The 24,782-nt window shown below is 45.3% G+C and overlaps 3 protein-coding genes across 20 annotated transcripts in view; all 3 read left to right on the top strand.

Annotated features, from left to right (window-relative positions):
• The window catches only part of stxbp5l (syntaxin binding protein 5L), a 129,903-nt gene extending 116,615 nt beyond the window's left edge, over nucleotides 1-13,288 (top strand). For 11 of the 16 annotated variants that reach the window (XM_084907694.1, XM_084907690.1, XM_084907689.1 and 8 more), the window contains 7 exons: nucleotides 3,697-3,798; nucleotides 5,237-5,476; nucleotides 7,927-8,290; nucleotides 9,569-9,734; nucleotides 9,871-9,982; nucleotides 10,389-10,609; nucleotides 10,833-13,288. In XM_084907694.1, the coding sequence (XP_084763820.1) occupies nucleotides 3,697-3,798; nucleotides 5,237-5,476; nucleotides 7,927-8,290; nucleotides 9,569-9,734; nucleotides 9,871-9,982; nucleotides 10,389-10,609; nucleotides 10,833-10,874 (1,247 nt within the window). In that variant the 3' untranslated portion in view covers nucleotides 10,875-13,288. The remainder of the gene's footprint in view (nucleotides 1-3,696; nucleotides 3,799-5,236; nucleotides 5,477-7,926; nucleotides 8,291-9,568; nucleotides 9,735-9,870; nucleotides 9,983-10,388; nucleotides 10,610-10,832) is intronic. The other 5 variants (XM_084907696.1, XM_084907692.1, XM_084907695.1 and 2 more) reach the window with 1 other exon arrangement.
• Nucleotides 13,289-15,670: 2,382 nt separating this feature from the next.
• poglut2 (protein O-glucosyltransferase 2) lies at nucleotides 15,671-21,113 on the top strand. Of its 2 annotated transcripts, XM_084907698.1 has the most exons (10): nucleotides 15,672-16,158; nucleotides 16,984-17,189; nucleotides 17,334-17,539; nucleotides 18,458-18,535; nucleotides 18,739-18,911; nucleotides 19,636-19,873; nucleotides 19,966-20,175; nucleotides 20,257-20,346; nucleotides 20,525-20,629; nucleotides 20,984-21,113. In XM_084907698.1, the coding sequence occupies exons 1-10, from the start codon at nucleotides 15,971-15,973 to the stop codon at nucleotides 20,999-21,001; spliced, it is 1,512 nt and encodes a 503-aa protein (XP_084763824.1). In that variant the 5' UTR covers nucleotides 15,672-15,970; the 3' UTR covers nucleotides 21,002-21,113. The 2 variants fall into 2 exon arrangements, with proteins under 2 accessions (XP_084763823.1, XP_084763824.1); XM_084907697.1 differs by having other exon boundaries at nucleotides 15,671-16,158; nucleotides 20,525-21,113.
• A 688-nt stretch (nucleotides 21,114-21,801) lies between these two features.
• tex30 (testis expressed 30) lies at nucleotides 21,802-24,707 on the top strand. 2 transcript variants are annotated; one of them, XM_084907703.1, is made up of 5 exons: nucleotides 21,802-21,873; nucleotides 22,612-22,848; nucleotides 22,967-23,018; nucleotides 23,344-23,558; nucleotides 23,745-24,707. In XM_084907703.1, the coding sequence occupies exons 1-5, from the start codon at nucleotides 21,856-21,858 to the stop codon at nucleotides 23,913-23,915; spliced, it is 693 nt and encodes a 230-aa protein (XP_084763829.1). In that variant the 5' UTR covers nucleotides 21,802-21,855; the 3' UTR covers nucleotides 23,916-24,707. The 2 variants fall into 2 exon arrangements, with proteins under 2 accessions (XP_084763829.1, XP_084763830.1); XM_084907704.1 differs by having other exon boundaries at nucleotides 21,833-21,873; nucleotides 22,550-22,848.
• Nucleotides 24,708-24,782: the final 75 nt, after the last annotated feature.

Raw genomic sequence — 24,782 nt, 5'->3', positions numbered from 1 at the left:
TTCCTCTCAGAACATTTGAACTACGATTGGCTGAACAAGAACTGCTGCTTTAAGACTAACATAAAAGCCTTGATAATTGATTTTTCCTTATCTCCCCAAGACAGCATGACTATCTTAAAGACAAAATGAGAATGAATTTTTGACCTTTGCTGGATAAAGTTTTCCTTTCTTCTTTTACACATCGAGTGACAAACGAGACGAAGGGAGAAAAACACATAAACAAACGTCCTGTCAAGTGAAGACTTAAACTGCGATCCCAGCAGTATAATTTCGAGTTGCTGACCTCAGAAGTGACAGAGAAATGGCCTCATCCAGGATTAGCAACAACGTAATTACAGATTTTGTGTGAATTGTAGCACTTAGTCTGTCACAGCCTGACAGACAACACTAATGCAGGGCGTCCATTTACTTTGAATAAACATAAAAAGTAGATGCAGATCGTTCGTTCTAACAGGACTCTGACTCTGTCCTGTCATATTAAAAGTTTTATGATCTTGCTTCAGTTGGAGAAGAGCAGCAGCAGTATCAGTGGGAGTGTCTGCGAGCTTCTTTGTCTCTGTGGTGATTCACAGGGTCGGGTTATATTCAGAAGGTGTTAAAAATAAACAACAGCAGCCTAAGAGCAGGTTCAGACCGGATGGCCGTCGGCCCCGAGGGTGGAGGAGTCGTCTAATGATGCAGGGTCTGATTTAAAGTGTGGAGCAGATTGCAGCAGACTGTCACACAGCCCGTGTACATCAGTCACAGTGGGCCCAATCATCGTGTACACCTGATGAATCACTGGCTTTCTAAGCGCTGATGCACCACATAAACTCGTCCCTTGCAGAAAGTACACTCCTGCAAAGCTCCACTCGTGGTCCACTGGTGGGTTGTGTTTGCTTAGACGCGGGCGCCGCCAGATTTACAGTCTCAGTCAGGTCACGACAAACTAATCTCTCCATAGGAGGCTCAACATTGTGACAGTTTCCCAAATGTCACAGTTATTGTAGCCAAACTGCACGAAACTTTAGCACACCACAGTTTGGCAGATGATCACATTCAGCACACCGGGCTCTGCACGTCCAAAGGCTTCTACGCTGGAATCATCAACAGGCACTCTTAAAAACACGTGTCCGTTACTCCGGAGTACAGCTGACCCTTTTACAGCAATTCTGCAATTAAATTCATGGCGCCATCTTCACCGACCTCATTATACAACAGTGACCTGGAGCCGAGAGGGAAGCAGTTTTTCATTAGCATAAGCTGAATGTTTTATTAAAGCCACGGTCAGGGCTCCAGCTGCATCACCAACCACACCGATGCAGATGATTCAAGGCTGCTGTGAAAATATGCATAAGAAACTGTTCAACAGACTTGTTGCGTAATTTTCCATGAAACTGTATACTAGCGTGGGCCCGTGGTGATTAGCATAGCCATGCCGGTTGCCTAGCTGCACCTGACTCGAGCGCAGCCCGATGCATTGAAACATTTTGCCCGGACCTTCTGTTTGCGTCAGGCTTTACTTCAAAATAAAGGCAGAAGCAAAGAAGCCATTCCAAGAAATTTAACACCAAATGGAAAGAAAACGTTGTTATTTTAGCTTTTTAAGTGTGTTAGAACGCTGCCTGAGCATCCACTAAAACACCGAGTGTCCTTCTGCCTTTAATGATTTTGCAGCTGTCATCAAAGCGTCCAGAACACGAGGGGGGTTTTCCTGCAGGCCTGTGCACACGCAGGCTGTTGGAGGCGCAGAGCTTTGGGCTTCTCATTGCACTTTGTCATGTTTGTCTTAATGCACCTTATTTTATTTGACCTGGAATAACACAGCCTTCATGTGCTCTAAAGCACATGTTGTTTTTTACAGTGTGGAGACGGCTCCAGCTTTACTTCTTGTGCTGCCCACTTAGAAAGTCCACTCAGTACACAGGATATTACATAACCTAATATTTGAGTTGCTGGGAAGTTTTTTTGATTGCACTCATGTTTCAGGGACCGTGATTCTGTGAAGTCTTTTAAATATTGTCCCTTCATTTATCCCAGGTTTTTAGAACAAAATAGGATATATGATAAATATGGATTTAAACAGAGCTGCAGACTGAAGGAGGACACCACAGTTAGCTTGGATGAGCCATATTCTCTAATTGTTTACACTGACTAACAGGACGCTGCAAGAAGGAGAAGAAGATAATAAAATGGGAAAAGAAGGTCTATACTGGCCTTAATGAGCACATTTTATACCTGAACAGTGGCTTTTCTCAGCACACTTGTTCCCTGTCTATCACCTACCTTTGGCACTGTTGTTTATCACTTGCACTGGGTACCACAGTGAAGAGCCAGCAGGATCACCAGTATAATTAAAGGTCAACAAGCAGTGCGAGAAATTAGCCCGATGTTAATGAGATCTGCACGCAGGGCAAGGACACAGAGGAGGGAAATGGCAAGGGAAGCAGAGTCGGAGCGCAGTAAACATTTCCATACCTCCCATCTCGGTCGGGCAGCCCACCTTTTAAATATTAAAAATACTTCTGTGTGATGCCACGAGGAGTGCCTGCAGACACACTGGGCATTGTTTAAGAACAAGTGTTTGCTTCCCCTTTTGTACCTGTGCTGCAGCCCACGCGCAGGCTTACAGGGTCTGCTCACCTACAGAATACAAAAATAACACAGGCAGTAAAATACGGACGTTATTGGATCGCATCGCAAAACTGAGGTGACTCAGCTTTGCACACCTATATCCAAATTTAATGCTTTCCAACGACAGGCCAGTTTAACAAACAGCTGAATATGCATCATGTTCATTTGTGTTGCAGTCCATAGATAAGAGTCTGCAGGTGTGTGTCCCTCTAACCTGTGTGTGTGCTTGTGCAAACATCACTGCATAAATCGAGCACATTGTCTCTCGACTTCAGATTGCCTGCCTTCTCCTTATCACCTCCCCGACACTGCCTGCCTGCCTCCTGCTCCCTGTGAGGGCCCCCCAGGGGTCCCTGTGTCCTGTCAGAGTACCGCTGCGCCTGACTTTCATTAGCCAGCACCCCACAGGCTCTGTCACACAGCGTAAACACACCCCGGCGACTCATTGCGAAACTGAGCGGCTGCCATCCGGACTCACAGCCGAGGAACAGTTTGTGCCGTGTTTGCAGCAGCGTTGTTCAGCTCTGTTGTCAACGCATCACAATTTTAGCACATATTGGTCTTCCTGAAAAAGATCCTTCACATCACCTGTTGTTCCAGTTTAGCTTGCAGCTGATTCTCGCTCACACTGCACTTGCTTTGAAACCAGTTTTGCACTTGTGGCAGTTTCAAAGGAAGCTCGATTAAAGTTTTGGTTGTGTGCAACAGGGCTGTGCGGTCGTCCTTCAGTAGAGTGTATTAGGTGCACCTTATCACAGCAGGTGGCGAGTAGAAGCCTGCTTCTTTGTCCACCAGTGCTTACTACAGCAGGCGGTGCTAAAAGGGGTCCAGACAGAAACAGGAAGAGAGTCAAAGGTTGTTTGGACAGCAGAAAGTTAGCCGAGCAGCCTCCTGTGCAGCTCTCTCTGTCTTGGTGTATATTTGAAGCTCCATGCTCAGTGGCTTCTTTCTCTCTTTCCCTCCTGTCATTCTCGTACTGCTGTCCGTCTGTCTGTCTGGATGGTTACACATGTGTGTATCTGTTTCTCTGGTGGTGGCCGCTGTGCTTTGTCCTATGGGGTTCATGTTGTGGGGGACAAATAGGGCATGCATCCAGGAGGGCAATGCTCCAGCAGTTACACGGAGTCACTATGTACTCCCACGATGAGCACCACAGCACCACCTCCTACTGCTGGAGTGACCGAGGTAAGAGGGCTTCGGCCACAAACGCATCACCTGCTGTCCTGCTGACTACTTTACGTCCGTCCGTCAGAATGTCCGTCCGTCCTGTGGACCTGTATCATCTAAAGCATACATGAAGTGTCTGCTCATGTCCTGGAAGCTTCTGGAGTTGGTGAAGCCGTCTGTTGAGCAGTTCATAGCAGCATGATTTCTGTCTGTAAGCATGCCGTAGCCAGCGCGGGCTCGTCAATAGTGAACATGTTATTGTTGCATCACATTGCTGTTTCGTTAGTTTAACACAGACGACAGGTAACAACAGACAAGCGTTTCTGCGCATCCACGGCCAGGAAGCGTAATGGAAACAGCTGATGCCAACTCACAGCTCTCATGTGACAAACACAGAGCTGAATCACTTACACAGCTTTGCTTCTCAGAATATTGTTCAGAAGTGTTGCTGAAACTGAGCAGCTGCCAACATTTCATTTATCTTAGCTTGATATGTGTACACCAGCTTCGGCGACCATCTGCAGTCGCTGTTACGTAAAGTCTGCACTTTGTGTAACGTTGGGCTGCAGTGCTGCACGTCGGCTGGCTCTGAATAATTCACAGATGCAGCAACACTTTAAAGATGGAGGCTTTAGGTGCACAGCGAAGGACCTCGACGTGCAGCACTCAAATAATCAAACAAGTTTGTTCAATCTGTGGCAAGTGCCCCCGTGTGTGTGTGTGTGTGTGTGTGTGTGTGTGTGTGTCCTTGGGAATACCACAAAGCCACTAAGTAGAGTCTTAAAACCACTGCAGTCTCAGTAAACTCAGACTTGAAGGCTTTAAAAGCGTGTGTGTGTGTGTGTGTGTGTGTGTGTGTGTGGGTGTGCGTGCGTGCATGTGTGTGCGTGCATGTGTGTGTGTGCGTTTGTGTGTGTGGGTGTGTGTGTCTGTGTGTGTGTGGGTGTGCGTGCATGCGTGTGTCTGTGTGTGCGTGCGTGCATGTCTGTGTGTGTGTGGGTGCGTGTAAGGGTGCGTGTGTGTGTCTGTGTGTGTGTGTGTGTGTGTGTGTGTGTGTGTGTGTGTGCGTGCGTGCGCGTGTTTGTGCGTGTGTTCGGTGGTAAACATGTTCCCGTGTCTCTGCAATGATTTATCGCTCCTCTGTGTTTCAAACATCTGTTCAGTGACATTTTTGTTCCATTTCTTCATCATATAAAATCTGCAGAAACCTTACTTTGAACGTTAGCACCTGTATCCTCTCAAGCTCTTACTGTGTGCTTCTTTCCCTTTAACTGCTCATCACCTCATTGCTCCATTCCCTCTCCTCCACCATGCTGCTGTTCTCTGCACCGCTCTTCTTATAAATCAATTACACATCCAACTCCAATCAACTCCATCCAATTTCCTCTTTGCTCTCTCGCCATCATCTGTCACGCTCCTTCGTGCCTCTGCCGGGTGTTTGGGGACGCTGCTGCAGAGAGTCGTGAAAACTCCTTCACCCGCTCGCGCAGTTCCAGTGTTTCCAGCATTGACCGCGACACCAAAGAGGCTGTCACCACGCTGCAGTTCGGAGAGTCGTACGGGCGCAAGAACGATGTCCTGCCCACCCCGTGTCTGTGGGTGGGCACTAGCTTAGGCGTGGTGCTGCTCATCCCCATGTCCATCCCCACTGATCAGGAGGAAAGGATGGAAGAGCCTGTCACGATGGGCGTAAGTGGTAAGTACCACCGATACTGGGTTGTACTGCAAAAGTACCAAAGTTATTAGTCACCTTAAACTATACCGGCCTACATGATACTGCTGAAGCAACAACACTATGATACGGTCATGATTAGGGCCACAGGTCCTCTGTAGTTTCACTGTAGTTCAGCAGTTTGCCATCATGCTAATGAGGGAGGACGAATGAATGAAGCGTCACAATATTCTGGATAGAGTCATGTATATTTCTATAGCAACAGAGACCAACAGCGATAGTTGTACCAGGCTGTGACTCGTGCTTGTTCTGGTGTAACGTTTGTTTAAACCAGGCTCCAAGAACTGCAGGTTTTTCAGTATAATGTTTCATTTAGGAGTTCATAAGGTGAGTTCAGTGCAGTGACTTCATATTACAAACGACTGTGTTGGAATGAGTCCCAATCAAAAGTTGAAAAACGGCAAAATTCATATTTTGCATGGTTGGTTCCAAGTAGAGCTTCAATCTGCAACAAGAAGAAATCTGAGTGAGACGAAACATTTTTTTGAGCATGAAATTTATTGGAAACATCACTTAAACTGAAACAGGCTGTCACGGCTGAGCAGCCGGTGTGTTTGAGGAACGGACCCAGAACAGAAACCAACTATGGTTTTGATTTAAGCTGATGAAAAAAGAGACAAGCGAGGCGAGTTGAAACAAGGGTGAAACTAAACTGAAACCTAAACTGGGAAACAACTGTGGCTAAATATGGAAACAATGACAAGAGACTAGAGCATGAAACTGAACAGGAACAGGCGATAATGAAACTATGAAATAAACCAAACACAAACCTGAACAGTAGGAGCAAAAACTCTACGACATGACCTGGAAACAAACAGACGACCCGACCAAGAACAGTAAGCGGACTGAAGCACACAGGAGGGTAACGAGGGAAGTGCAAACACAGCTGACACAAACGAACATGATGGTGCCACAGGGGGAAAGTAAAACCAAGCACACTGAACACAGAAACACAAAACATGGAGAGACGTGGACATGACAACACCGGCTTGACAACATGAAACATGCAGACAATAAACACATGACAAGAGACGACTTATAAATCAGGAATTGTAGAAGAAACAAAACCAGAATGAAACTCAACTAAATCCTAACTAATAATAGCAGCGCAAGAACTAAGCATACTTTCAACATGGACTCCAAATGCTGAGTCGCAGACCCCGACCCATGCTGCGTTACAGCTGATCAAAGTTTAGGACCACATGGCTTCAAAAGGCAAAAATGTGGATTCATTGTCATTGAAAAACTGCATTAAAATGACCTTTGAAGTAAAATGGTCATTTGGTGCGTAGAGGAAACTGATTTGTCACAGATCTGTATGAAACAGTGACGTTTACCCTGAACAGCTGGAGCCGAACCACAGTGGCCACAGTACATAATAAACTTATCATGTCAGTGATGCTGATGCTGCTTTGATGGAGCTCAGTCTAAACCCCGGGACACTGATCTGACCAAACAAATCTCATCTTCCACTCAGTTTGAATTCTGTGGACACAAACGGTCGTTATGAACATGAGAGGAAATGTGTGGCTGACTCTTACAGTAAGTGGAGATCGTTCTCCAAGACCACAGATGCACCGTGTTAAGCTGTGAGGCTTCAAAGGCCTCATTTGTTTCAATTAGACGTGATTTTCTTTCACTGAAACTTTGATGGGCATCCACCATGCATTATTTTGCAAATGGCTTGATTTTGTACTCCAGAGTGTGGACAGTGTTTCTACAGTCTACACAAAACGGAGCCACTCGGAGCCACGCATTACCGCTCCTGAAAAAAAGGTCTCCCGTTCAAAGTAAAAACATCAATATAGCCAAATTTCCAGTCCCTTTGAAGCAGCAGCTCTTCTCTTGAGACTAAACTTATAAGAAGCGAGCTTATTACTGGAAGGTCACAGATTCACTCGAGAGAAGAAGAAAGGATTGTTTCCTCTCGTTCTAAAGTGCTCCTGTGGGCGTCTATTGGATAACGTCCGACGTAGTAAATGTAGCGTCTGAAAAGTGTCAGTAATGTATTACTGCATCCAGTAGTTGCACTTGTGAGGCAGTTAAGTGTACAAGGTTGTGAAGCTTACCTTGTATCATTCAGTCCTTTTTGTATAGCTATACAAACGTTATATTACAGGCAGTATTAGAGGGAAAATCACAACAGTGGAAAGGAAGGACCCCGCTTTGACTCGAAGAGACCTACAGCAGAGGTCTGCCAGGACCGGTTGGGGTGGGGCGAGGACAGAACTCTGGCAGCAGTGGTGTGATCTGTACATACATGCTCAGTTTTAAAGACCACGTGAGAACATAGACGCGTCTTTTTGACTGAAATGTTACGCTTAGCGCCGTCTTCCATCCTGTGCTGAGCTTTAAAGACTTTTCTCTCCCACTGTGTGCTGGGTCCCTCTCCTCTTCTGCTCACACACTCACAGGAGCGGTGCTGATGCTGAAGGGCTCTGTGTTACGCTTCAGCTTCTTGGACTGCATGGGAGCTCTCATTCAGACCCCCTACGAGGTTTGGCGGGACCACAACGCCCCCGAGGACCCCGACCGACCACGGAGGCGCAAGCTGGTCCACTTTTCGCCATCGTCCTCCCAGGACGTCTGTGGAGACGGACACTTGGCTGTGGTGTGCTCTGAGAGGCAGGCCAAAGTGTTCCTGATGCCCTCGCAGTCTTGCCTGTTTGTCCACAACATCACAGAGTCGTCCTTTGTGCTGAGGGCTGACGTGGTGTCTGTGTGTAACAGCGTGTGCCTCGCCTGCTTCTGTGCAAACGGACACGTCATGACGCTCAGGTATGACCACGGCCGCTCGAGTTCTCTGTTATTAGATGTTAGTTTTAATCTGCGCACGCTGTAGCACGGCCTACTTTAAAGCCTGCTCTGTCAGCGCAGCTATCATTTCTGTGTTTGCACTGTTAAGCTGAACGTGGCTGCAGTAGCAGCTTTTTCCTTTTCACAGGTAAGGATACTTAATCTGAACCGGTCAGTGAGAGCGTTTTGGTGCAGAGGAAATCTGAGAGTTACATGTGACTCTATGCAAGGGCCACTCACTGGGTGGATGCTGAATGGTCTGGCTCTATCTGGTCTTTAAGTGATGATGTGATGAACCTGCTTCCGAGTCCAAACTACTGTGTTTATTAAGGCTGCTGTGTTTTTAACATGTTTTGTATTTTGTTCTATTTAATCTGAACAAGCCCCTAAAAACAGTCAGTGATCACTGTCGGCCTCTCTCGGTTTTTACCACCACTGTTCATTTTAAAACTCAGTTTTTAAACCCTTCTGATGTAGCTACAGCCCAGCCCATGCAGCAGTATATTAACTAACCTCGTATTGTGGATGGATTATCTCAGTTGTTCTCCTGACTGAAGTTTGGTCCGTTTACAGCATCCTGCCATGCGATTGCATTTGTCCCTAACCATCGGGAACCTTCACGTTAACTTTTATCGAGTGGAAAAAAGTTAGCGTTCATCCTCCAGCTTCACTGTGTTCATGTTATGCTAACATAGCTGTGTAGTTAGCGATCACGTAGCACATCATTATATACCAGCTAGCCAAACTTCAGTAACCCTACAAACGTCACTGCTGTTTAGTTTTCTGTCTTCATTTATGTTGGAAGTGATAGCAGAGCTGTACGTTTGAATTTTCCAGAAATCTCTCAGTCAGAACATGCTATATCATGTTTAGCTAACTAGCGAGCTAACTTCCTTCTAACTTCTAACTCTGTTAAATTTAATAAATCCTGTTTTCATGGATGTTAAACTTAATTGTTACACCTGGTAAAGCAGCAATGCTGATCATTTTATTAAAGATGAAAGAATTTAGACAGTTTGTAACTCTCAGTGATGCTGCAGTGTTCGTTTGACTAATGACGTCAGACTTAAAGACCGATTCGTGCAGTTTACCTCTGAGACTACAGCCTATGAAAAGCTGCTTTGTTACCAAAGATTAGAAAAGAAACATAATAATGATTTCTTTCTTTTTATTCTGATGTTCAGTGTAGTTTACTTTTGAAGCTCAGTAATTATTACACAGCTGTTCTTACCTTTCTTCACTCTTTCATTCTGCCCACAGTCTGCCCAGCTTAAGACCGCTCATGGATGTCAATTACCTGCCTCTGACAGACATGCGCATTGCAAGAACCTTTTACTTCACCAATGGGGGGCAGGCACTGTACCTCAGCTCCCCCACAGAGGTCCAGAGAATTACATACAGCCAGGAGATGTGCGATAACCTGCAGGTCAGCACTAGGGCTGGCAAAATTGGCCATTTGGCAATCATCCCCTCCTTCTGTTGCTGATGGCCAGTGAATTATCTGCCATCTTCTCTGATTACATCCTTCGTGCAACTTCTAAAATTCTTTTTTTTTATTGCAGGAAATGCTGGGAGAGCTGTTTACACCAATAGAAACACCAGAAGCCCAGAACCGAGGATTTTTAAAAGGCTTCTTTGGAGGAAATGCCCACACCTTTGACAGAGAAGAGCTCTGTGCGTTGTCTGTCTACATTATTTTCTTAATATAAAGCATTCAAGAATGCATGACACCATATTATACTGCTAATAATAAGACATGAATGTCTTTAGCCTGCACATGGCAGATTACATAAGATGTACTTCCTGGTTTTGTGGCTTTGGTTGTGAGACTAGCACTCGCTCTAACCAATAAGAGGTCGCGCAGTGAGACGGGGCGATGTGAGAACACCTTAAGTTTTCTTAAGTTGAAAATACTCAGACTAGTTTAACTTTTATCAGACGAGGCAATCGCAGTCAGAGCGAGCACACAGTGTTGGCAAACAATGACAAACAGTCAGCTGGCAAAATTAGGAGGCGTGTCTGAAGAACCCCAGGGTGCGTTTGATTTCCACACCCCTGTCATTCTGTCTCGTTCCAACAGTCGGCGAGGCTGCGGCTGGGAAGGCTTCTCGGAGTCTTGCGCAGCACATCCCTGGACAGGGAGGAGTGGAGGGCATGAAGGTCGCCGCTAGTGGAGCGGTGGGCGAGCTGGCGAGGGCGCGCATTGCTCTGGATGAGAGAGGCCAGAGGCTGGGGGAGCTGGAGGAGCGCACCGCCCTAATGATGACTAGTGCAGAAGCCTTCTCCAAGCACGCTCATGAGGTGAAAATGAAACATAACATGATGTGAAAATATAAAGAGCATCTAAATGTACAACTTTGGATTTTGAGACATTAACAAAAACTGAACTGAAGCCAACAAAAGTGGTTATTAAATGATTCTCTTGTTGGCAAATCAATAATTTACTCCCCGATGCAATAAAAAGAAATCCTCTCAAGCTTTCAGTCCTTCTCATTAAGAAGATGTCCTTTTGTATCTTTTCCAGCTGATGCTGAAATGCAAGGACAAGAAGTGGTACCAGTTCTAATAGCAGGACGGAGGCCTCGGTCTGCCCTCATGCTGCTGGGAACGATATGCCGCGACGGGACTTTCACTTCAAAAATGAAAGCATTCAAAGAGAGGCACAGTGACTTTGTCTTTATGGCTTCTGGCTTGGCTTCATGCACACACTGTCACATCGCTGAGTGATGAGGACGGGCTAGTTCCCCGTCTAGACCTGCAGCGAGAAGGACGGTGAGGAGATGGCGGCATTTGAAGGTCTGAAGATGGAACTGGAAGTGTGTGTGTGTGTGTGTGTGTGTGTGTGTGCGCGCGGTTTTTCTGGACCTTACTGTGTAGATAGTCAAAAACTAAGAAACCAACAAGAAATGCATGAAACAGCAATGAATGACTAAAAATATACAACTGCCATATTAAAAAGCAGCATGCTACTTTAACATGAGAGTCAAACATAAAAAGACGTTTTATTTATGATGTAAGCCAACAACACAAATTATGAAAAACTTTCTATTTTTTGAGATATTAACAAAAAATGATATATAAAAAGGGAAACGTATACCTGCATTGCTACTAAGCCAAAAGTTGTGTTACTTTCCCTTTTTTTAATGTTTCTTTTTCTTTTTACTCCTTAGTCTCAGCTCATATTACTTCACACACTATATATAACAAACGCACACAGTTAACTTTGTCTACACACACTTAAAAACCGCTAAAACGTTGTTCGTACTCTGGGCTGCACAGTGCAAATGAAATATAACTCAGTTGTATTAACACTCAGCTCTCAGCAATCTAGTTCCACTTTTCAGCTGCTGCAACTTACAAACCCGTGAAATGAACACGAGAGAAGGCGTGGGTGTGGGAGCGTGTTGTGGTCAATGTGTTTATATCTATACTACAAACTTATATTCACGTGCCATAAAAACCACGGAGGAGCTGATCCGGGTTTCCTGTGGCTCACAGCAGAGGAGAACGGTGACCGTGAAAATATTTAGTTGTCCCTGATCTTTGAGTCTATCGCTGCCTTCGTCCGACGTTAGGTCGCGTGTGCAAGTGTGAGTGAGGCAGAAAGAGAACCACAACCTGGACCCTCCCTCAGCCAGAACAGCCAACGTGAACGACACCCTCACATCTCTCTCCACCTCACTCTGCAGTTGGTGCATTCTGGTGTGCAACCCGAGCAGTCGTCTTTTCATAATGACAGGCAGTACTCGTGGTGATTGTCACCGTCTTCGTGATGGGAACATGAAGAGGAGTTGTTTGTCAGTAAGCGGTTCGGGAGAAGTGACAGTTTTTTCCAGTGATGTTCAGCCGTCGAGTACGTGAAAAAAAAAATGAAGGCGTTCGTTCGGTTTTGGTTTCTCTTCCTTTCGATATCGTTCTTGATGACTATGACTATGATATCCTTGTGTCGCAGTCCTATATTTGATGGTTACGGCCTCTTTAACGAAGGCTTTTGTATTTTAAAAACAACAAACGTGTCATGATACATGGTCGTCGTGTATCACATCGTGATTGTGTTACGTGTCAGTGGGTAGCCACACGACAAGGACGAACAACATCGAGTGAGGAGGATATTTTGTACTTGTGTATTTGTCTGTATTTTGAACTGAAAACTCAAACGCGGGATAACCGGCATCCGTCTCTCACACACATCAGACCTTTATGCTGATCGTGGCGGCGTCACTCCCGCGTGAAACGTGCACGGCAGCACATACATCCACAGCCTGAAACAATAAGAGGAACACGTGAGTCTGCATTGCTAATCATCTTTGCCTGCTTCCTGTCAGGCGGCTGACACATTCCTGAGGCTCGAGCGGCCTTCACACACTTTATTTTTACCGACTTCACCTGAAATCCTACAGCCAGGCTACCTGGATTTCAGAGATTACACGACTTGGTTCAACGGGGTGTCTAAAACACATCAAACTAATAATGTCGTTCTCTCTTATCTCTGTACCGTCAATGAGTTTTGTGTAAGTGCAGAAAAAACAACACAAAACCAAAATACACAAAAAAATGACAAAAAAAACTCCAATTCTGCTGACAGGGTGTTTTGTTAGAAGGTTTTTGGTTTCTATGTTTTCAGTTTTTATATTAACTGTACAGTTCAATCTTGGGTGAAAGGTGAAACAAAAAAATAAAAAATAAAAAATATTCTTGGGATATTTTCTCGTATATGTTGTACCTGTTACTGCTGGTACTGTATCTGGTATTCTGGCTCTGTCTAAATCACAGGAACGATGTAGTTCTTCACACTGTAGTATGTTAAAGAGGCATTCACTTGGTTTTCAATGATGGCAGCAACGTTTGTCTTATTTAAATGGATTCTACCACTTTCTGTTCTTCTTGATATTATACTAGTGTAATAGAAATTACTTGACAAAAAATGATCTGAAAATATGTTGATGCAACAGCAAATTGAAATAAACATTGATTGATGTACACGGCCGAGAGCTCTCGTCACTAAACCAGCTGCGAGTGCAAAAGCACTTTAGTTTGACCTTTGTTCAGGTAAGTAACCACGTTTTGACCCACAGGTAAAGCCAGGATCAGGTTTATGCAGTTATTGTCATTTACCTTTCATCAATAGTAATAAAGCTTCCAGACTAAGAACTGTCCTTCCTCTGGTAAATTCAAAGCTACCTGCCAGGTGAGTCTAATGACATAAAGAGGACTGGAGTTCATTTTAAGCTCAGAAATAGTTCATGAACAGATGTAACTGTGATATTCTGTGATGTTAAAAGCAAAAAGACTGATTTTACCAGTGCATCATATTTATGTAGAAACTTTAATTATTTTGACAGTTTTGTTAGATTTAGTAGGTCCATAAGTTTTCTGACTGGAACACAGTTTGTGTACTTTTATACACCACTGCAGCGCATTTATAAATCAATACGCGACTAACGTGCAGACTCCCTGATTTTATTCAAGGTTTAACAAAAGTACTGCATTTACTGTTCATTTCTATGGCTGTCCCCACTGTCAGAGGCTTAAAAATAATTGGCCTATTGACTGACAAACAGTTTAACCAGTTACGCTTTTATCCAAACCCAACGAGCTGTCAGTGGAAGTCGAGGAGGCCCTCATTAGGCTGAAAAGGAATCAACGTATCACACAGACAGAAAAAACGGACCCAATCAACCGAAGAAGGCAGCTGAGGTGGAAGATCGCGAGTTCTTTCTTTAGTTAAAAAAAACAACATTTTAACACTCCAGAGGAGGGAGGAGTGTTATTGTCAAAGAGACACCTTCATGAATGTAAATAAAGACGGTTTACATTCAATTTTATTTATACAGCAACTGTTGCCTCAAGGTGCTTTATACTGAAGGTAAAGAACTACAATGATATACAGTCAGGGCGATCGTGGCTCAAAGAGTTGGCAGTTCGTCTTGTAACCGGAAGGTGTCCTTGGGCAAGACACTTCACCTACTGGTGATGGCCAGAGGGGCCGATGGTGCGATATGGCAGCCTCGCTTCTGTCAGTCTGCCCCAGGGCAGCTGTGGCTACAACTGTAGCTGCCTCCACCAGTGTGTGAATGTGAGAGTGAATGAATAGTGGAATTGTACAGCGCTTTGAGGGTTTCGAAAAGCGCTATATAAATGCAATCATTATTATTATCATATGATCCCCTGTGATCATGTGTGACAGTCGGAAGGAACCAGGGGGCCATCTGCTGCAACTGGTTTGGGGTGAGGGGATGAAGATGGGACAAAAGACGCGCTGTGGAGTTAATAATAAATGCAGAGTGGTACATAAACACTTGTTTGCAGTAATGGGAAGAGAAACTGGAGAAGCAGGAAACAGCTCACGAGCCAAAGTTCGGCTATGGCTGCAGTGGAAGAAGGTTGTTCGTCTTTATTGTGACTGCTGATCGAAGCCTCAGGATGAGCTGTGAAGAGCTCAGGGCTTCCTCTTCCGTCTCTGCTCACATTCAGATAATCCTGCAGAGCTGATCAGACAGAGCTTCACAGTGCAGACAGATAATGAGCCAAAGCAAACTGCAAAAACAGCCCAAGACTTTCTCAAGGAAAGCAAAGAAAGTCTCCAATGTCTGAGTCAGTGACCTGATCTCAGCCCAACAGAGCAGCTTTAGTTATTAAATACAAAACTTAAGGCAGAGACTCAGAAACAAGCAGCCGAGAGACACTGGCAGAGCATCTCAGGTAAGGAAACAGCACGTGGTGATGTCACCAGGCAGTAAAATATCATTGCAAAGACTTTTATCCAGATACTAAAATATAAAGTTTGTATTCAAAATTATGTTAGTCTGACCAACTACTTCTGAGCCTCTGAGACGGGGGAAGATTTGTGGGTTTTATTTATTTGAATTAAAGCTGTGAGTTACAAAAATGGTTTAATTTTCCACATATGGCCCGAACTGTACTTTCAAACAGAATATTTAATATTTACACTGAAAAAAAAGTTCTTAAACTTTAATTTCTTTGAAATCTTTCAGGACTTCAGATTTGTACAAATTTAATTTAAAAACATTTCTATTTTGTACAAATAAATATATTAAAATTATATCTAGTAAAACAAATACGACTGCGCCGTATAAAATCACATTAATTATAGTTTGTTATAACTTTCAGGTGACATTTATAACATGTTTATTATCATTTATATTATTACCAGTAGTGGGAGGAGTCATTTTATTGTTATTTAAATATGAGGTAAAGTTTTCATTTCCAACCACTTACATTCAGGCCAGCTTGTACCGAAGACTTTAACTTCCGTGTTTCCGTCCAATCACATTTACACCTGGAGCGCCATCGGTCTCTTGGCCAATCGGGTCTCACAACGCGCTCTGTTGTCCCGCCCCCTTTATTCAGTTAATTGTTTACTCGACTGTAAAAGATTTTGTTTGAGTTAGCTGCCGGTGTGCTAGCAGCGTTAACGTTCCTGAAACAGCGACACCGCGCTCGTTCTAACCGGATGTGAAATGCGGTGTCTGCGGTGAGTCGTGTGAGTCTAGATGGAGCGAAGCGAAGTTCACACGCTGCACACTGACTTCAGTCCGTCCGCTCAGTTTTCACAGAGTTGAACGAACAATGGCAGTTTGGGCCGGCAGAGGCCGAGAGCTCGCACGACTGTAACCCGTGTGAGCCTGCGCATTGGCCGGTATGTCTGCACTGCGACCGTGGTGGCTGCTCTTCTGCCTGGCTGTGCTCGGGCATGACCTGCGGGGGTCTCAGGCGGGCTCGGCCCCCAGCGCTGCGAACACTTTAGTATGGGGACCTGGGCTGGAGGCTAGCGTCGTCCTTCCAGCTCGATTCTTCTACATACAGGCGGCGGACAGCTCGGGGAAAAAGTGAGTAACACGAGGCCTGTGGTATGCGACTCCAGCTGCAGAGCCTGGAGTTTACTGTCGTATCGGGGTGTCAGAATCACATCACTGGTTTTCTCATTATCATGCGCATGTGCAAGCCGGAGACCTCACATGTGACCACGCAGGTGTGATTTAACAGTCAGAAGTATCAAAGGTCTGAATGTAGCTGTGTGCAAAATCACGTCTTTCTCTGAGTCTCCTCCGTATCTCCATCAGATATCCAGTGCCATGTCAAACCTCTCTGTTCTTTATCTTAGAAGAGAAAGGGGACACGAATGTGCCGATGAATATGGAAATGCAGCAAAGAGAGTTTATATGATTCAAAAAGCGTCAGAGTGAATATTTAGTATGACCGCTTTATTGTTCAGCACAGTCTGAGCTCTCCATCAGCTCTGTGAGGATCTTCAGGAACTGTTCTCCAGGCTTCCTGAAGGACAGTCAAAGATCTTCCTCGAATGTTTCTGCCTTTGGTTGTGTTCTCTGTCAGGATGATCCCACACTGCTTCAGTAATGCTGAGGTCCGAGTGTCATGCTAAAGAGATGTTTCCAGATGTTCCTGCGTGGTGGATCAGACTCTGTAATTCATCAGTTTAAGATCTCCAACAGCACTGACTGACAAACTTTAAACCTTCTTGCATGTAGAGAGTATAAACTGTGAGTGAGCGCTGAAATGAACCATACAGATGATGAACTGGCAAAGGTTAAGTCCACTGCTTTGTAAACATCGGCTCATATTTGTTGTTATAAGTTGAGATGCTGTCCTCCTGAGCAGCAGTAGATATCTTTGAATTCTCCCTCCTCCCACAGTTTGACTGCATCACCTGGTGAGAAAACCTTTGAAGTAAAGATTGTGCCTCCTGTGGAGCAGTTCACCAGGATTTGGATCCAGGTCCTGGATCGTCGGGATGGCTCATTCCTGGTCCGCTACCGAATGTACGCCACCTACTCGGAGCTTCACATCCACGTTTTGCTGAAGAACGAGCACGTTGCCAAGTCACCGTTTGTTCTCAAAGGTAGGGCGCGGTCCGTGAAGCTGCGATGTTCACTCTGATAAATGACATCATGAACTTGATTCCTGCTCACGCTTCGATCCTGAGTCTTCACCTGCTGTTTTTGCTGGATCCAGAAACTTAATGAGTCAGTGTTGTCGTCTGCAGGCCCGGTCTATCACGAGGGATGCAACTGTCCCCGGGAGAGCGGCTCTGCGTGGGAGGCCCACATGCACTGTCCTCCGTCCTTCGCACAGATAGAGAGGGACCTGTCCTTTTACCCGAGTGTCGACCCAGATCGTAACGCACAGGAGATCCCACAGCGCTTCGGACAGCGGCAGAGCCTCTGCCACTACACCGTCAAAGACAACAAGGTGATTCCACCTGGGGAAACAAACACAGACGTATCATAGGTGTTTATGTTTTACCTGAGAGGAAGCTGAGAAAGTCAGCTTTAGCTGCTGTCTGTGGGCCTCTCAGTCATCCAGTCAGGTCGTCTTAAACCACGACACCATGTAGGCCTCTGGACACACATCAGATCCAAAGGTGAGTGTAGAAGGGAAGAATAGGAAGGGTAATGTTCCTTCATCCTGGACCCTGGAGCTGTGTGACTCACCTGTAAGAGCAGAGGCAGGTGTGCATGAGTGCTGCTGTGATAGCGATGAGTCTAAAGCCCGGTTCACACACTGCTCGCATTACATGAGAATATTCAGGAACGTATCCGCTTCCATGACTAGTTCCCTCTAAAAGTATGACTGTGGTAAAGTGAAATTGATGCTTTTAGTAGTAAAAACTACTACAGTAGTACTTTGCTACTGCATTTCATACTGTGTGTGTGTAAGTGCAGCCGAGTCCCTTTATTCAGAGGTGAATGTGACGAGTGTCACACTTCAGGGTTTCTGTTGCTTTGTTCTGTCCGTCCGTTAAACTGCATCAAAAACTGCTTTGTCTTTGTGTTTTTGTCAAATTTGAATGTGAGCTGTGTATAAATGTGCTCTGTGTTCATTTCATATCTGAACACTTTAAATGAGCGAGAAGGATAAAAGTCATTCCCACATTTCCCAGCATGCTGAGTTGTTTATTTATTTTAATGTCTGCATCATTTTACAGTTCTGTCTGTTTTCTTTATAGTTTAATGAAATACTAAAGTCACTGTATCATTGCAGTAATGACTCATGCATAGCTGTCCTGTAACTCCTGTAATCCTGTGCAGTGGTGTAATCTATTACCTGTGAAGGTAATCTTGGATTGGTGAGCAGCTGTTTTCTGTAATGTGTTTCTGTTGTCTTTAGATCTACGTGAGAACATTTGGGGAACATGTCGGGTTTAGAATCTTTATGGATGCCGTCCTGCTGTCTCTCACCAGAAAGGTAATCTGTGTTTACTTTTACTCAGCCGTCGCTCAGACGACCAGAAACACACTTAGATTTTTAATGTCCGAATATGTTGATACATCAGGGATGAAACGTTCAGACACAACTGGTGCAGTGCATGCTGGTTATCATCGTCATCATCAGTGCAGATATGCGATCAGACAGTGGCAACAGTAATGATTATCATGAAACATTTTCAGGTGCGGCTCCCTGATGTGGAGTTTTTTGTTAATCTCGGTGACTGGCCGTTGGAGAAGAGGAAGCCTCCTGAGAAGCTTCATCCCATCTTCTCCTGGTGTGGCTCCAATAACACCAGAGATATCGTCATGCCGACCTATGACCTGACCGAGTCCGTCCTGGAGACCATGGGGAGGTAAAGCTCTGTGTGTGGATTCAGCTAAAGTATTACTACGTTACCACAGAAACTGGCAGTAAATTCAATTCAGTTTTATTTACACAGCACAAAATCACAACAACAGTCGCCTCAAGACGCTTTATATTATAAGGTAGATCCTACAATAATACATACAGACAAAAACACAACAATCATATGACCCCCTATGAGCAGCACTTTGGCGACAGTGGGAAGGAAAAACTCCCTTTTAACAGGAAGAAACCTCCAGCAGAACCAGGCTCAGGGAGGGGCGGGGCCATCTGCTGTGATTGGTTGGTGTGAGAGGAGGGAGACAGGATAAAGACATGCTGTGGAAGAGAGACAGAGATTAATAACAGATATGATTCAGTGCAGAGAGGTCTGTTAACACATAGTGAGAGAAGAAGAAACCCCCAGTGCATCATGGGAATCCCCCAGCAACCGACATCTATTGCAGCATAACTAAGGGAGGATTCAGGGTCACCTGATTCCTGCTCCTCTTCATGTACGCTTGCTCTGCCATCACCGAGGCCGTCAGTAAGCAGACTGAAATATGAACCTGCATTTCCTCCTCTCACCTTTCTGCTGTTTGAGTTGATATTTAATGCATGTGTGATAATGAGAGCTGTTTAATGTTGGACCGTCACCTGCTCACCTGTGAGGTTAGTGATGTCACAAACTGCAGAGGATGTAACATTCAGCACGTCCTCTGCCCGCCGTACAGGGTGAGCCTGGACATGATGTCGGTTCAGGCCAACACGGGGCCGCCGTGGCCCGAGAAGCACGCCACAGCCTTCTGGAGGGGGCGGGACAGCCGACAGGAGCGCCTGGAGCTGGTCAAGCTTTCGAGGGCTCACCCGCACATCATAGACGCCGCCTTTACTAATTTCTTCTTCTTCAAACACGATGAGAGCCTCTACGGGCCGCTCGTCAAACATGTTTCATTTTTTGACTTTTTCAAGGTGAGATGAATTATATTTCATAAAAACGCTTTTATTACGTCAGATATTCTTATGCTAATGTGTGTGTTTTCATTGTGTCCATGCATCACCAGTACAAGTACCAAATAAACATTGATGGCACTGTGGCAGCTTATCGGCTGCCGTACCTGCTGGCGGGGGACAGCGTGGTCCTGAAGCAGGATTCTGGGTACTACGAACATTTCTACAAGCAGCTTCGAGCGTGGGAGCACTACATCCCTGTCAGGGCAGACCTGGGAGACCTGCTGGAGAAGATCCAGTGGGCGCGTGACCACGACGAAGAGGTGACGAGAACACGTGACCGGATCCTCGCTGGTTTCACTAATGACGAGTGAAGGTGGTGTAATTTTGTTTTCTTCTTTCAGGCAAAGAAAATTGCTCTCGCAGGTCAGCAGTTTGCCCGCAGTCACCTCATGGGAGACACCATCTTCTGTTATTACTACATACTGGTCAAGGTAATGTGATTACAGTTTCAGAGTTACTGCACGACTGAAAAAGTATACAATGTTACTACTCGCGCAGTCTTACTGTGCTCGCGTGCGTCGCACTGACACAATGCTGATTATTCTCCATTTGGACCGATGTAAATGTGTCGCACTTCCCTCACATGTCATATTTATGCGTGCGAACTAGGAGTACGCCAAACTCCAGGTCACCGAGCCGAAGATCCGGAAGGACATGGAAGTCGTGGAGCAGCCTGCTGATGACCTGTTCCCATGTTCCTGCCACAGGACAAACGTGAGAAACACCCAAATGCTTTGTTTGCTCTGCAGCTTGTCTGTGCTGTGGTCAGCTGTAGGAAAGATGACATGCAAGTTTGTCAGAGTCACAGGATGTCTGCGTAACAAGCAGAGGTTTTCACATGTCGTGGTAGGCAAACAGATCCTAATGATCTTATTTTACTTTTTGCACGTTAAGAAGAGGAAACGACATTAAATCTGGGATAGTTTTATTATTCTACAGTCTGTGGCGCCATCTGGTGTACGTGAGGCGTCACTGCAACCACCAAGAAGACACGTTAGAGTGAACGTTTGGACCAACGTGCTGTTCTAACAGGAGTTTAACACGAGCGTTTTCATGTTTGTTTTTCAGGTGAAGGATGAACTATGACTGAGCTCCTCCCACTTCATAACTGACAGCCTTTTGTTTTAAAGTGCCAATCAATTGTATGACTATGGTTTGAATATCTGATTCTTATTTTTCAATAAATACTTTTAATGTGTTCAGAGCGTGTTTTTCTCTCTGATGTCAGATTATTTACTCAGTGAGGTTTAGTGTCAGCCCTGAGGTTGTGCAGCTGACCGCTGTGCCTGCTGGAAAATCAGCCGTGGCCACGCCTTCAGTTTACCTGACGGATAAAACAGAACTGAAAACATTTCAAATAAAAATCGTATCCATGTGAAAAAGTAAACAAACGGAAGTGTCACAAACTTAATGCTGCTGTTTATAACTGACCATTACCCTGTTGCATGGTTTAGATTTGAACCACAAAGCATTGAGTCACTGTTGGTGAGGAGTCACTGCCCTGTACAAAGTGATATTTTTGCTGAGATATTTATCCTGATATATAAAATCAAACATGCTCAGACATGGATAAAACTGAAAGTATGAAACATGATAGAGAGTATAGAGTGATGTTTCAATTGATCACATGTCAGTAATATCCAACAATGTGCCAGTGTGCAGGATGACTGGGAAGGAAGGGAAGTGTTATAGAGACTGACCATTATGAAGTATGATGCTGCGTTTCCAGTACGTCCACTGGATAAAGACATATTAAAAAGTGAACAATCTGAAACAAATAATTTTAATGAAACATAACATAAACATTTCAAACCATTTATTTTTTAAATAAAAAGTACTTTAAATACAGGTTTGGTAACGCTGTAGTGACCACTCCTCCCCGCTAGGTGTCACTAATAGGTATTGAAGTCCTCGGTGTTCCAGAGAAGAAGCTGCTTGTGATGGAGACGTTTGAGGAGGTAAATATGAAAAATAAAAAGCAAACATGGCAGAAACCAGAGTCAGGTTAGAATGAAACGGAACTCGAACCAGGAGCGGAGCCCGGAGCACCGACGCTAACTACGGGTGCACGAGAGGCTAGCGCGCGCCACGACCTGTGGGCTCGGTGTGCTTCACAAACACATAAACACCTGCGCAGGTTAGAAAGCCTGTAGGCAGTGAGCGCAGCAGGAACAGTAGGAAGTGTGAGCCTCGGGGAATTCAAAGGTTTCGAGTCTGATTTTGAATAAGAGCGTGGCTGTAACTGATCTCAGATCAGCAGGCAGCTGGTTCCAAAGATCAGGACCGCAGTAAGTGAAGCACCTCCAGCCCCGAGCTCTGACTCTGGAGCAGCTGATGACCTGACAGGTGTGACTGGGTTAGAGACACGGAGCAGGTCACAGAGGTGCCGGGACCAAACCACAGAGAGCTGTATGAACTAACAGAAGGATCGTAAAGGTCGCAGGGAGCCAGTGTGGAAGTGATGTGGAGTAATGTGGTCACGTATGTGTGTACCTGTGAGGATGAATGAGCTGATGATCTGGAGAGTGTTACAGTAATCTGCCGGATGTGATGGACCAGTGAGTCAGAGTCAGCTTGAGATAAGACCTGATTTTTCAAGTATCACCATGTAATCATCTTCACTGCTCTGTAAAGGTCAGGGGGAGAGTGAGAATGGTTGGCCGTGAGGTGCTGAATCGGTGCTCGCTGGCTTTCAGGAGGCGGTGAAGGTGCCGTTTGGGGTCAAATCTTTAGATGCTGCCCTGTGCGTCCCTGCCGCCATGTCAGACGCTCACACTGCCGTGATCCTCACGCACGGAGCCGGGGGAGACATGAACTTCAGTCAGCTGGTTTCTCTGGCTCACCAGCTGGCATCACACGGTTTCCTGTGCCTGCGCTTTACATGCAAGGGTTTGAACCTGGCTTACAGGCTGAAGGCGTACACTGCTGTGTGGGTACGTGTTAAAGTCAAAGAAAACTGTACACACTGCTTTACGTGCAATATTAAAAGTTTTTTGTAGAGCACCAGTATGATGTAACGTTGTGTGCTGTTTAACGTGTTTCCACCTGTAGGACTACCTGAAGTCACTGCAGAGGTTCACAGTAAAACGTGTATTTTTTGGAGGTAAGAAGCCTTAAGATGTTCAAAACAAAAGAGGAAGAGCTCAGAGCAGAAACGCTGTCGGGTCATTTTGTCTCACGTACTTCAGTTTGCAAAGTATTGTTGTACCTTAACAGTTTACTTTGGTGGGAAGTATGTTAATGTGGTAAAACAGGCCCGACGTTGAAGTCAGCACTCTGTCCATGAGTGTCTGCCTTTAACTGATGACATCACCAGATACCACATCTTCACCTCTGAACCTCCATCTATGTTTCAAGTGAAGACGAGGACATGCAGCAGTGTAGAAATAACTGAGTGGGAGTCCTTGAACACTGTGACGTTTCCACAGGCAGGTCGATGGGGTGTCGTGCGGCTGCAGCTTTAGCTAGGCGACTGAGCGAGGAATCCGAGGCCGCGGTGGAGGGTGTGATCTGCTTGTCTTTCCCCCTGCACCCCCCAGGACAGACGCATGCACACCGCCAACGGAGCGAAGATCTAAGGGTGCTGCCGGCGCACACGCGTGTGCTGTTTGTGTCGGGCACTGAGGACGACATGTGTGACAGGGTGAGGAATGAGAAGGATTCATACCTAATGCATGTTTCCTTATTAAACTATTAGAAGACTGTCCTGTGTGCTCATTGTTGCTGTTCTGTTAGTTTGCATGTAGTTCTGATGTATCTGTGTAACGTGACATTGCTCTTGCGGTTTGAACGTGCTGCAGTGCTCACTCTGCTCTGTGTCCTCGCTCAGGTTCACTTTGACACGACGGTGAAAGAAATGAAAGCTCAGGTTGAGATTTTGTGGCTACGAGGAGGCAGCCATGGACTGAAGGTGAAAGGCCGTTCTGAGGTGTCCGTGATGGAGGAAGTGAACCTAAAAGTCATCTCTTGGATCAGGAATCAGGCGGCACAGGCCCCTTAATATCCTCTCGTTAAATCTGTTGCTTTTGTTCCAATAAATGATGGCAGTATTTCACAGTGGGCGTCTGTGTGAACACACGGGGAGCTTTTATTCTGCACAGTATGTGAAACCCGAATCTTAATGTGCAACATGGTGATGAATGTTGATAAATCAGTCTGTGCAGACATTACTCTTCCTCACACTTCCTCTCCGTATTCATCTGAAGTCATAACTCATTACAGTTTAAAGGTGTTTTTCTGCTGCACAGACTACTTTTAGCAGCACTGAAAACTATGCAACAAACAGTTCAGGAGTTGTACACGAGAAGACGTTTGTTTGGGATTGAGGAGCCTTAATGTGTTACATAAGAACAGTCCTGGTTTATGGGTCAGGAGGAGCCCCTCAGAGGCCGCCTGCAGCACAAAGGAGAACACAGAGGTGATGATGATGCTGTCGGTTTGTGAGAGGAGCTGAAAGAAACTCTTTCACATGGAGGTTTTCACATCGCCCCTTGCTGAAGTTCCTCTATGAGTGTAAAGTGGAAGACGACCCTCGGTTTGAAGTTGAGTGCTTGCTTCCTGCCTGTACTGTCACAATAAAGTGCTGTTCTCCTGACAGCTCTTTGCGGCACAGCGGTGGTTTGTGCCGTGTTTCAGTATAAAGGTCACTTTTTCAGGGGCTTCAGTTTTGACCCTCACCGTGTTTGTTTGAATGAAATAATTATTCTGTTATTGTGTACAAACAGGAATAACGTATATGTTTACAAATGCTGTGTTAATAATCCATTGCTCTATTAAAAAACGTTTATTGTCATTATCCTCGTATGTTTTCATAATTTTAATATTTATTGGCCTTTATTATTTCTACGCTTTTGTTCTGATCAGTTCG

Source organism: Perissodus microlepis, chromosome 16 (assembly GCF_051167445.1).
Source record: "Perissodus microlepis isolate ML-2025 ecotype Zambia chromosome 16, ASM5116744v1, whole genome shotgun sequence".
In the NCBI taxonomy this organism is placed as follows: Eukaryota; Metazoa; Chordata; class Actinopteri; order Cichliformes; family Cichlidae; genus Perissodus; species Perissodus microlepis.
Note: the sequence above shows the minus strand (reverse complement) of the source record. Positions and strands in the feature narration are given on the sequence as shown.

Bases quoted from the DNA above. Each gene is read 5' to 3' on its own strand.
- poglut2 (XM_084907697.1), top strand. From the start codon at position 15,971: ATGTCTGCACTGCGACCGTGGTGGCTGCTCTTCTGCCTGGCTGTGCTC. The intron at 17,190-17,333 runs GTAGGGCGCGGT...TGTCGTCTGCAG, and splicing joins GTCACCGTTTGTTCTCAAAG to GCCCGGTCTATCACGAGGGA. The intron at 18,536-18,738 runs GTAATCTGTGTT...AAACATTTTCAG, and splicing joins TGCTGTCTCTCACCAGAAAG to GTGCGGCTCCCTGATGTGGA.
- tex30 (XM_084907703.1), top strand. The intron at 22,849-22,966 runs GTACGTGTTAAA...TTCCACCTGTAG, and splicing joins AGGCGTACACTGCTGTGTGG to GACTACCTGAAGTCACTGCA. The intron at 23,019-23,343 runs GTAAGAAGCCTT...ACGTTTCCACAG, and splicing joins AAAACGTGTATTTTTTGGAG to GCAGGTCGATGGGGTGTCGT.